At 43.1% G+C, this 12,308-nt stretch overlaps 1 protein-coding gene across 1 annotated transcript in view; it reads right to left on the reverse strand.

Annotated features, from left to right (window-relative positions):
• Positions 1 to 7,866, reverse strand: part of LOC111148819 (growth-regulated protein homolog gamma-like) — a 36,984-nt gene extending 29,118 nt beyond the window's left edge. Inside the window, exons 1-4 of the mRNA XM_022505642.1 lie at positions 7,764 to 7,866; positions 7,541 to 7,664; positions 7,356 to 7,439; positions 2,991 to 3,101 (exon numbers count right to left, since the gene is read on the reverse strand). Coding sequence (XP_022361350.1) covers positions 2,991 to 3,101; positions 7,356 to 7,439; positions 7,541 to 7,664; positions 7,764 to 7,857 — 413 coding nt within the window. The 5' untranslated portion in view covers positions 7,858 to 7,866. The remainder of the gene's footprint in view (positions 1 to 2,990; positions 3,102 to 7,355; positions 7,440 to 7,540; positions 7,665 to 7,763) is intronic.
• Between the last annotated feature and the right edge of the window lie 4,442 nt (positions 7,867 to 12,308).

Raw genomic sequence — 12,308 nt, forward strand, 5'->3', positions numbered from 1 at the left:
TAGCTGATCTCCCGCTACCTGAAGTAGTCTCAGCTGCTACTTCTCCGCCATCTTGACTCCTCCTCCAGCATTCGACTCTTGATCTCAGCTTGGGTCTTGATCTCAGGATAAAGTTCAAGCCTCGTGTTGGGCTCCATGCTAGATGTGGAGCCTACTTTAAAAAAAAAAAAAAAGTACACTTTCGATGAGCATTAAGGAATGTATAGAATTTTTGAATCACTTTATGACTTTATTATATATCCAAAACTAATATAACACCCTATGTTAATTATATTTGAATAAAAAATTAAAATGGAAAGAAAACATGAGACACTTAGGAGCTTCTAATCCTGCCCTCCTGGAAAGCTGCTGCCATTATAAGAAGACAGAGCTCATCTACTAGAGACATGAAGCCCTGCCAACAGCAGCACCAAGGACCAGACAAGCGAGCAAGCAGTCCTGCTCAAGGCACAGATGACTGCAGAGACCATCAGAAGAACCATTTAGCCCAGACTTACAGGGTCATGAACCAGGATAAAATGGTTGTCGCTTTAAGCCACTATATTTCAGGGAGGTGATAGATAACTGAAAGAGTAACTTTGCAGATCACACAATGTGGCTGAAGCCATCTTTTACTTCAAATTGTTTGGCTGCAATATTCATCGTATTTCCTTTAGAATACCCCACAGAATCCTGTGGTATGGATGGACTACTAGTTATTAATTAGTAATCTGAGACTGGTTCTACAAATTTTAGAAAGCCAACCCTAGAACCAAAACTAAAGAAATTTAATTTGATAATGATCTAATTAATGAAAATTAATTAAATTTAATTTAATTAATGAAATTTAACGAAATTCAGTCCTGTACTGAATATCAGAAAGCTAAATCCTAGTCCATTTTGAAATAAGACAGTTCTGTGACATTTGGTAATTTCTTGGTGGTCTCTGAGCTTCTGCAGTGCCATCTGTAAAATGAGAGAATTGATTTTTTGTGTGATCTCTCAGGTTTTGAACTAATCTCCTGCTTGGCTGCTAAAAAAACAGTTTCCAGTTTTAGTGTGTGACTTGTCTATTCCTTTCCAAATTATGTGTTCGTCCTCCCCCCAGGGAACTACTGAAAGCCAAAGAAACAATCCCAACTACTTCTCACTTAAAAAAGAAAAAAAATATCAATTTTAATTTTGAGGACAGAATGTTAATATGCATACCATCCTCTTCACAGGGGAAAATAAGGTCCTGAATGTGGGTTTGGTAGACTGTTTTCTCCACAGATCCATTTTAGGGCCTTATGGATCCAACTTCCAGGTTTTGACATTTTCCTTGCCCCACTTTACATTTCCTCTTTCCTGATCCTCTGGTATTATACTCCCTAATAAAATAGTTGTACACAAGTCCTAGCACTGAGATCGAACTTCTGGGGAATCCAAGTGACCAAGTTCCCCTGAAAGCAGATACTGATACTGAGACTTGAGTGTCGTAGTTTAGCTTGGGAAGAATCATAGAAGAGCGAGTGAGGGAATGGGGGAATGTGGGGTAGGGAAGAGAAAAACACTAATAAAATCTATGTAATAAATGTGCTACCACTATAAGTAACTAGAGATTAATCTTGCTATGGAGCTCTGAGAAATCTTGTAAAATGTTCCTCAGAATTGTCTCACTGAGACTTTCATTTCCAGCCATATCAGAATCAAAGGGAACAGTCCTCACCTCCTGCCATAAACAACTAGAAAACTCGATAGAAGACACTGAACAACGGCTTTTAGACATTGGAATAACAAGCAGCAGAAGACTAGGATCCTGAGAAAGGGAAACAAAGGATATCAGGTTCATGATCCCCCTGGTTTTTTTTGCTGGAGCAAATTGCACAGGGAGGGAGATCCCAAGCAGAACTCAGCAATTCTTTGCTGAGTTGAGGAGACAGAGATTTGAATTCAGGGAAACTGAGATGAGTACAAGTTATGGAGTAGGGTTGTAGAAAGGAGAGATCCATGGAGGAAACTAGAGCTCTGGAAATCTGCATGAGGTTCCACTGGGTCTCTCTGATCAACACTAAGTCTCATGTATATGGTCAGGCAGAGAGTGGCCAGAAATCTGTGAGCTGAGCCACTCTTTGACCACATGGAATGGGGAGATATTTGAGGTTGGACTTGTTAGAGTGGAGGGATATTGTAAGTACTCAGGGCATTCAGCAGAGACACAGAAGGAGCATGATTTTGTAGTACAGCTAAACAAACTTTGGGGCAAAGAACTCTCTCTAGATCATCTTCATCAAGCTTTCAAACAAGCCTACAAAAGATCAAGTTGATTCTCTGGTAACTTAACAGCCTGCCACAACAGAGGCCAAGATTCTAAAGAAAAAAAAAAAAATCTTAACATGCAACAACATAAGATTCAAAATTTCCTGAATCCAATAAAAAATGCTACACATGCCAGGTTGAAAACCATGATCTGTAACGGGATGGGGGGATGGGGTTCAGTCAATAGAAATAAAAATGACAGATTGATAGAATTAGTAGACAAGGATTTTAAACTAGCCATTATAAACATGCTCAAGGATAATTTTTTAAAGATTTATCTATTTATTTTTATAGAAAGAGAGAAAGAGAGTTTGGTGGGGGGTCAGGAAAGCGAGAGAGAATCTCAAACTGACTCTTCACTGAGTGCAGAGCCCAACAGGGACTGAATCCCATGACCTTGAGATTGAAATCAAGAGTTGGATGCTTAACCAACTGTGTCATCCTGGCACCCAATATGCTCAAGGATTTAAGAAAAGGATTTAAGGATTTAAGAGAAAGGAGGATTTAGGAGAAAATGTGAACATAATGAAGAGAGAGGTGGAAAGCATGTATAAAATAAATATATTTATAAATAAATTATTTAGCAAAGCAATGAAATGAGAGTCCTTGTTAAGGTAGCTATAAGAATGTAAATGTTTTTGAGGAGATAGAGGTAGAAAGGAATCCTCATAAAACATACACACACACACATGCATGCATACACATACACTTACAATGTAACTTCTGGAATTGTCCAGTCAAGGGACTGGAGAATAGAATATTCATCCACTAACTCCTGCCCCTCAATGAGACTGGACTCTGAAGGCAGTAAATCAAAGGCCATCCTAAAATAAAATAAAATAAAATAAAAAATCAGAGGCCATCTTGTCTCTGAACTAAGCAAACTCTCTCTCTCTCATTCCCGCCTCCCCAAACCCAAATGGAGAGAACCCTCAGGAAGTGGATCAGAAGGATAGGGGAGCTTGAGTTGGGAAACTGTCAGCAAGTACAGATGCTGCCCATTGCGACTGTGGAAGTCATTGGTAAGTGAAGGAAATATGGAGTGGGGCATCAATGGTGAAGGTAGGATAAGATCTTCCTCTTCCTATTTGTGTGGGTAGTCAGAAAAAGAAAGAGAAACAGTATCACCTGTTATTCTGGATTGTCCATAATACTATTGAGGTTTGCTACGTCGCCATCCCCCAATGTCTTTCCAGTCATGTCTGGAAGTCCTGAGAGGATGTCTCAATAGTATTCAAAAGGACTCATAATGACATAGTAGGATCAGCCATATTTCCTCCTTTCTGGGTTTAGCGCCTTTGGCAACATTGTTCAAGAAACTTCAGTCCATGTCGCCACTGCTATTTTCTGCTGATGACCTTTGGAAGCTGTGCTGTATCACCCCATATCCTTTCCCTACTTCACTTCATGACCACCACCTCACATACCCTTGTGTCCCATTTCCTGCCCTAACACTCTCAGTGGGAGACTGCTTGTACTTGCAAAGTCTCAGGGCATTATGGTGTGAAAAGTATAGAGCATATCCACTTGACCCAGGACAAGACAGGATCCAGGACAGACACTAAGGTGATGTTCATGGAATTGGCCTGAAGACCAATGGCAGATTTCTGGAGCCACCGATCATGTTTAATCCCTGAAAAAACTTCAGAAAGTGTATTATGTTATTATCTCCATTCTATTATAGGGGTAACAAGGCTGGGTAAAGTCAAGAAATGTACCCAAGAGCACATGGTCAAGCAATAGAGCTGGAATTTATCCAAAGTCTATCTGATTCTTTGAAAACTACGTCCTTAACCACCATAGGAAGAGAATATCTCTTTTCTCCTTTCTATGCTGCATGTTCCTTATTGACAAGAAAGAGCTCAGTGGCCAGTACGACAAGGTCAAGCCAATGTTTGAATATAAGGGCTGGTCTTATATGTGTGTGAGGTGTGGCCAGTACAAGCTCAAGCCAATGTTTGAATATAAAGGCTGGTCTTATATGTGTGTGAGATGTGAGGTGTGAGGGCTTTATTGAAGCCTTCGGGGCTCCCCTTATAGATAATTTCCGATGTCCCTTCACTTGGGCTTAGGGAAGGCTAGCATTGGTGGAGCTTCTAGAATGGCTGACATTTATTTACTTCTGCACCATTCACAAATTTTCTTCCTTCTGATCTCATCGATACCATTGGAGTTATAAAGAGGTGACCATTTTTAACTTCATGAAAAAAGCTCACAGAGGTTGTTTCTTGCTACTTGAAGTCCTTATTTACCCAGCTGCTTGGCAAACTAGAACCTGATCTCAGGTGTTGAGGGGACCAGCCCTGTTTTCTTGCCTCTGCTGAAGTAAGGCTCAGCATTTCCTGAATAAGTCTCCACTCAGGGACAAGCACACTCTGCACATCCACAAATATTCTTCCTCTTCAGGTCTGGAGTGTGATTTCAGATTATAGGGATCATTCCTCTCTTTACATATAAATTTTGTTTCTGTCTTGGAATACCGGAGTGTTAGTATCTTCCAGGGGCAGTTTTGAATACCAAGACCAAAGGACTTTCTTAGGCTGGACAATCTATTAGGTTCTGTAAAAATTGCACTAAGAAGGATGGGAACTAAGGCACTCAAATCTCAAAACTGTTCTATTTGGAAAATTGGTATAAAGAATTGGAATAACATTAAACTCAGTGGTGTTACTTATAAATGAAGGTTAGAAAATTGAACCCCAAAGTCAGATCTTTTCATAGGTGAAGTACTCAACCATTCACTCTTTGTGCTTCTATGGGTGACACAAATTATTTGAGTTTTGAAGGAAAAAATCCACTTTACCACCATTTCACGGCCAGTTTCACTAACTTGTCAATAATTGCTTGAAAAATCATTTAGCAAAAGCAGTAAGAGTCCTTGTTAAGAGTGCTACAAGAATGTAAATGCTTTTGAGGAGAGAAGATTAAGTAGTAGAGTAGAAAGGAGCTCCTTATTAAAAAACAAAAAACAATAGGAGCACCTGGGTGGCTCAGTGGATAAGCATCTCCCTTTAGCTCAGGTCATGATCCCAGGGTCTTCAAATAAAGCTTTGAGAGCATGGCCTCAGGCTCCCTGTTCAGCAGGAAGCCTGCTTCTCCCTCTCCCTCTCCTCTTGCTTGTGTTCCCTCTCTGTCTCACTGTCTCTCTAAACAACAACAACAACAACAAAAGCCGGTAATATATACCAGTGACTCACACTGAAGGGCAAGGGAAGCCCACGTTTTGAAAAAGCACATTCTTGCTACGTGAAATTCAAGGTGAGTGATATCTACCATTGGATAAAGTTAAGCCTAAATTATAGTTCCGTTTCTGTGTAGCATATTGAATGCCCAGGAGGAAAAAAAAATTTTTTTAAGATTTATTTATTTGACAGACAGAGATCACAAGTAGGCAGAGAGGCAGGCAGAGAGAGAGAGAGAGGAGGAAGCAGGCTCCCCGTGGAGCAGAGAGCCTGATGTGGGGGGCTCCATCCAAGGACCCTGGGATCATGACCTGAGCCGAAGGCAGAGGCTTAACCCACTGAGCCACCCAGGTGCCCCAGGAAAAATTTTTTTTAAAGGTTGAAAAATATTGGTGTAAATCATTAGCTTATCCAGTAAAGATAGCCTTTTCCCCCTAAATGAAACAAGCATTTTTTTTTTACTTTGAAATACTTTATTTTCAAGTTCTTTTGCAAAAACAGCAAGTAGTATTTGAACTTCTCTGTTAAAAGACATAGAAAAAAATGTATCATTAAGACTAAACAAGGCACTATGCCTTACAAGAAAGACATAAAATGTCCAAAGGATATTTAGAACATTGTAGTTCCTAAAGCTTCAACATGAGAAATGTTGACCACATACTGTGAAATTATTTCAATAAATAATAGCTGACATTCTTTTAAACAATTACAAAAGTAGATTTACACATATATTCCCCAAATTGACAATAAACTTGCCTCTATTTGCTCTCTCCCCAGCCTCCGTCACAGTGGCTGGCATTCCGTGGGCCCATCAGAAGTATTAATTTAATGATTGGAGGATATTTGCAAGCCTTTTACCTTCAAATTAAATAAGAATCAAGGTCGAGCTAAATTGGGTTTAACATAAAATAAATAAAAATAGCGGTACAGTACACAAATAGATTCAATTACATCCTAATTATTTTATATGTAAAATATTAACATGGAAATCTTTTAAAACCAACCAACCAATAAATAAATAAATAGGAGAACTCTCCTAGGAGATGCTCAAACATATTAAGCCCAGTTCAGGTGGAACTGGGAGCGGATGATTCCACTTTCCCTCTTGGATTCCTGTAAGGGCGGGGCCTGATCCGGGTATAGCCACCAATCAGCTTCCTCCTTCCTCTGGTCAGTTGGAGCTGCCCAATAACGAGAGAAATGTCATCCTTTGTAGCTGCTAAGGGAAGATACCACCAGCGCAGCCCTCTTCTCCTGTCCTGACCCTGAGGTTCCAGAGTTTTCTAAATCTAGTCTCCCCAGCCTGGCATCCAAAGGCTATTCCCTACGCTGTGCAGCAGAGACCTCTAAGTTCTTGGAACTTTTATTTAGGAATGCAGGTGGGGGGCTGTGGGGCCTAACTGAAGCTTTAGATCATCATCATCGTAATAATAGTAATTGTCCTTGAGTCACATGGCTAATAGGTGGTAGAATCCAGATTTGTTCCCAGTGCGGCGTCACTACAAAGTGTCTGCTCTTCACCTTTAAGCTTTAGGGCCTATGGTGCAGAAAAACCAAGAGTTCTGCTTTTCAGATGTGAAGCCTAGAAGGAATTGGGGGGGGGGGGGGGGGAGAGGAATAGGCCTGGGTTTTTCAACAGGTGGAAACTTTTTAATACAACTAACACCAATCAGAATTTAATGAAAGCAGGTTTATGCACACTCATCTGCATGGGGACTCAGGGCACCGGAAATATCCTTCTGGCACCAGAGCAAATGAATGATCTTACTAGCAAATTCCACTGTGAAATAACGATTTTCAGTCCTTCAGCTAAACCCTTCATAAAAAACTCCCGCATTTGCCAGGAGTGGTGACCTATGGGTCTCGTCCCACGTGTGAGTAAAAGGCACAACTCACTTGTTCAGCATCTTGTTGATGAGTTTCTTGACCAGGGGGGCTTCGGGGTTGAGACAAACCTCCTGCCCATTCTTGAGAGTGGCTCTGCGGAGAGAAGGCAGAGTCCGCGTTAGCGGGGGTGCGGCCGGGCGGGCGCAGCGGGGCAGGGGGGCGGCCGGGGCTCAGCGGCGCGGGGGGTCACCTACATGACTTCCGTCTGCTCGCAGTGGGGGCCCGAGGGCGTCACCACGACGTTCTGGATATTCTTGAGGTGAATCCCCTGCACGGTCTGCAGGCACTGGCAGCGCAGCTCGGCGGCCACGGGCGCCCCTGCGGGGAGAACGCACGGGGTGAGCGCGCCGTCCCGGGAGGGCGACCCCCGACCCCCGCCCCCCGACCCGCCCGGGGGCTGCGGCCGCCGAGTGTCACCTGCGGCGCGGCGGCCGGCGGGGAGCAGCAGCAGCAGCAGCAGCGCGGCGCCGAGGAGCCGGAGAGCGCGGGGGGCGGCGGCGGCGCGGGCCATGGGGCTCAGCTGGGAGAGTCGGGGCGGCGGTGCGGGCGGCTGCAGAGCGGGAGCGAGCGCCGGCCGAGCGGACTCTGTGGCTCCCGGAGTCGGGAGAACCGCTTTTATCCCCGGTGGGCGCGGGGAAGTGAGCAAGCCCGGGGCCAGGGAAATTCCCGGCAGCGCAGGTCGCTCCGGGGTCGGAAAGGTCGTGGCGGCCCCGCCCCGGGGCGGAGGGAGACCCGCCCGGCCACCCGCCTGCCCGGCCTCCCGCGTGTCCCCGCGAGTCGGGGACCTTCTCCTCCCTCCGGAATCCCCAAAGGGGGCGTGAGTGGCCGTCGCGCTGCCGCCGCCGCCCGCAGGGGGCACCGTGAGCGCCCACTGGTGCCCGGTCGCCGGGCGGGAGAGGATCTCGGCGCCCCGGACAAGGGCTGCACCACTGCGTTAGAGAGAGAGTTCTACCTCCTTAGTTATCAGTTTCGGGGGAATTAAGGACAGTGAGGGAGCGAATTTGCTTAACGATCCTTTATCTCTACATATTGTCTCTCAATTTCGTTTTGCGTACTTCGCGCACCCGAAGTGACGGCCGTCTCAGATCCCAGAGGGGGGTGTCCGAGCCGGCTCTCGTGTATTCTCAAACCACACTCAGATCATGTTGCTCACGTTTTCCACTTGGTGGGAAGAGGGATCAGGGTCTAAACTTGATTTCAGTGTTGATTTTTTTCAGAGTTGAGGACTGACCTGACCTCTTTTCTGTATCCTGCTGAGCGTCCTTCTTCCGTGTGAAATGTGGGAACTCCCCAGGTTCCGGGGAGATCTCCTTTTCCAAATGCAAGAAGGGCTCAGATTTGATCTACGAAGTAGGGGACTGGCCGTCAAAGCTGTAGAGGGGCTAGTCGGGCAGGCTGGTGGAATTCACCCCTTCTGGTCCATCCCTGGACAATACAGCACCTAGTCCCCAGGGAGTGGGTGCCTGCTGTGTAGCACCCTTGGTCCTGCTGTATGCGGATCAAGCACGAACCGCCAGATCACGCTCAAAATCCCCTTCCCTGTACTACGGGACCTTCGGTGTTGGTCCCCCTTTCTCTAGCAGGGATGACATGTCTCTCTTTTCTGACTAGGAATTTCAGTCTTTGAGCCTGACACCTTTACTATTTTTTCACCAGAAGTTTTAAAGAACTCTTACTAATTCAATGTGAGGTATAGAGGTCTGGAATGCAACAATTCTCCAGGGTACACTCAGAATTCTTGGAGGCGTGGAATCCGATGGGAAGCGTGGCGGGGGTTTGGAGTGGATGGGGGGCGCCGGGAGCAGACAGGAATGGCCTCTGGCCGGGGTGTGGGTTTCTAAGAACCAGGCTCCAGGCAGCCCCGTGTAGGGAACAAGCCTGCACATAGTAACCCGCCACTGGGCGCGCAGCGAAACTGCTTACCTCCGGTTGCCACCTATCACCTGCAGTTGTTAAACATTTCTTTGTCCACCCCAAGGTAATTATGAGAAATGAGTCAACATTTGTGGGAGCTAGCACAGATTAAGCACTTTATAAATGTTCGTTAAGTGAGATAGCTTTTCCCAGCATTGCCTAAACAGAAACTCAACCTGTTGTAAATCCTTCCATAAAGGAAAAAAAAAAAATGTAATGGAAAGGTTCACTCCCTAATTTTTCTCTTCACATTTAAAATTTTCTTTACTAGGATTCCTGAAAAGAGGGCACATCTGTACTCTACTAAGAGATACACAGGATTTTTAAAAATTTTTAATGTTGAGATCTATGACTGATTTATTTTGTAGTCCTATTTTCTTTTTCTTTTTTTTTTTTTAACTAAGATTTTATTTATTTATTTGACAGAGAGGGAGTACTACCAGAGGAAGAAGCAGAGAGAGAGGGAGAAGACGACTCCCTGCTGATCTGGGAGCCCATGCAGGTCTCTATCCCAGGACCTGAGCCAAAGGCAACACTATTTTCAATCACTTCATCTATAAAAGGAGTTTGACTTACTCTCTATGTCATTGGTTGGAAAAGATTCATAAAATGAATGCCTACCTTCAAAGACATTCTAGCCTTGATCAGTATGCTTCTGAGCGGGAAAATGAGGGAAATTAAAATATTAAAAGATTAAAATTTGTCTTAAGCAGTAAGAAGTGAGAAAAAAGTTGTCAATATATTACTAGCTTATGAATAATCAAATCTGTAGTTCTCCTCTTGTTATAAAGTGTTTTGTGGGATTTGATGGGAAACTGGCTCAGAAACCCAAAAATATTCTTTAAAAGTTGAAAGATGTATTTTTTTTACTTGTACTTGTAAAACAGGTTCATTTTATGAAGTTTATAGAATCAGAAAGACATGAAGAGGTTTTTTTTTTCTATAACCTCTTTTGTTTGTTCTACAGAACAAACTTCAAGAAAATCACCAAAAAAATTGCTTTTTCCGTCAATGAACATAGTGGCGAACAAAGAACGGTTTACAGGATTTTGAGTAAATATGAAAGAGGCACTTCCTTTATTTAGTTGCCACATACCATGAGCAAATTACTAAGCCCCTGTACCCACCCCAAGGCATAGTATGTTTGTTTTGTGCAAACTGCAGGAGCTTTTCTAAGAGTTTTACAAATATTGACTCATTCAATCTTCCAAACAACGCTGTGAAGTAGATATGGGACTTTAAGGTTATCTTTATGGGGCTTTAAGTTTACAAATATAGAAACTAAGGTGAAGAGAGATGAAGTAACTTTCCCTACATCACAGGAGGTTGAGCCCGGGACTCAAAGTCTGAGAGAATGGCCTTGAACCATTATGCTATGATAAAAAATGCTCTGTGATAGATGGTTAAGAATTTCTAGAGAGGAGTGATTAAAAAAAAAAAAAAGCTGTTTTTGGACACCTGAGTGACTCAGTCGTTTAAGCATAAGACTCTTGGTTTCTGCTCAGGTCAGGATCTCAGGGTGGTAAGATCAAGGCTCTCGTCGGGCTCTATGTGGTTCGTTGAGCTGGCTTGATTCTTTCCTCCCTTTCCCTCTGCCCTTTCTCTGCCCCATGTATTCACTCTCTGAAAATAAAAATTTAAAAAGGGCACGTGGGCGGCTCAGTTGGTTAAGCAACTGCCTTTGGCTCATGTCATGATATCAGGGTCCTGGAATGGAGTCCCACATTGTCCTTCTCCTGCTCTGTGGGGAGCCTGCTTCTCCCTCTCCCTCTGCCTGCCACTCGCTTGTGCTCTCTTTCTCCCTCTGTCAAAGAAATAAATAAATAAGATCTTAATAATAATAAACAAAAATAATAAAAATTTTAAAAAATAAAAAAACTGTTATTCCCCTAGCTGAATAGTTCAAATTTACTTTTTCTACAATACAGACATAGCAGAATGATCATGCACCTGCATTGTTTCGTTTCACTCTACAGCATAACTCTCCTGTTACAACTCTTTCATACAGCTTGTTTTATTTTCTTAAATTGTCCAATTTTGAGAAACTAGTCACTTGACCATGCAGAAATCTGGCAAACATCTCCTTAACTAAAGGATGAAGGTTAATGGTGTAATGCAGTGTTAAGTGGATATCATGTGCCTCCTGATACAATGTGATGAAAGCGGCACTTCAACTCTTTGGTATTTTCCCCAAAAGTTCATAACTCCAGTCTCACCAGGAAAAAAAAGTCCTTCAAACCCAAATTGAGGAATATCAAATGGCTGACTAGAGCTCTTCAAAAATGTCAAGGTCATGAAAAATAAGGAAAGACTCAGAAAGAGTCACAGTTCAGAGGGAAGTATGAGAGGTGACAGTGAACTTCAGTGTGGTCTCCTGGGTTGGGTCTGGATGAGAAAGAGGACAATGAGGGGAGAAGTCCAGGAGAGTATGGAGTTTTCATTAGTAAGAATGTGCCAATGTTGGTTTCATAGCTTTGGCAATGTCACCTTGCTAAGGTTTGCAAAAGGAGAAACTGAGTAAAGAGTACAGAAAACTACTATTTTTACCAATTTTGTCAATTTAAAATTACTTCAAAACAAAAAAAAAAAGGTGTGTTTTTTTTTAAATTGCTCTTTTAAAATCTATTTAGAGTACCACCCAAATGAAATCAGTGGACATGCGTGCTTTACTGCTAGCTTCCTGGGGGAAAAAAAAGAATTTTTGCTGAGTTCATATTTGCTCAGATTTGTTGAGTTCATATTTGCTCAGATATGAAAAGTGGAAATATCCACTGCTCCAGACTGGACACTTGGTCATGTGTTAGAGGCTTAAAGATTTTGACTTCAGCACTAATCATGCTGCACGAATCTCTCAATTTCATGTAACTAAAGAAAAACAGAAATGATCTCCAGACCCAACCCAAGACTGACGTAAATGAGGGTGTTCAGGGAGATCAGAACTCTTATTTATCTACAGAAGCTGCCAAAAAAATGGGAGTAAATGAAGCATGTCAAGAAGCAGTAACACTTGAAGATTTTGTGGAGTTTAACTTCCAGGAATAACCTCGC

Source organism: Enhydra lutris, unplaced genomic scaffold (genome assembly GCF_002288905.1).
Source record: "Enhydra lutris kenyoni isolate GAN:26980312 unplaced genomic scaffold, ASM228890v2 scaffoldscaffold21, whole genome shotgun sequence".
Classification (NCBI taxonomy): Eukaryota; Metazoa; Chordata; class Mammalia; order Carnivora; family Mustelidae; genus Enhydra; species Enhydra lutris.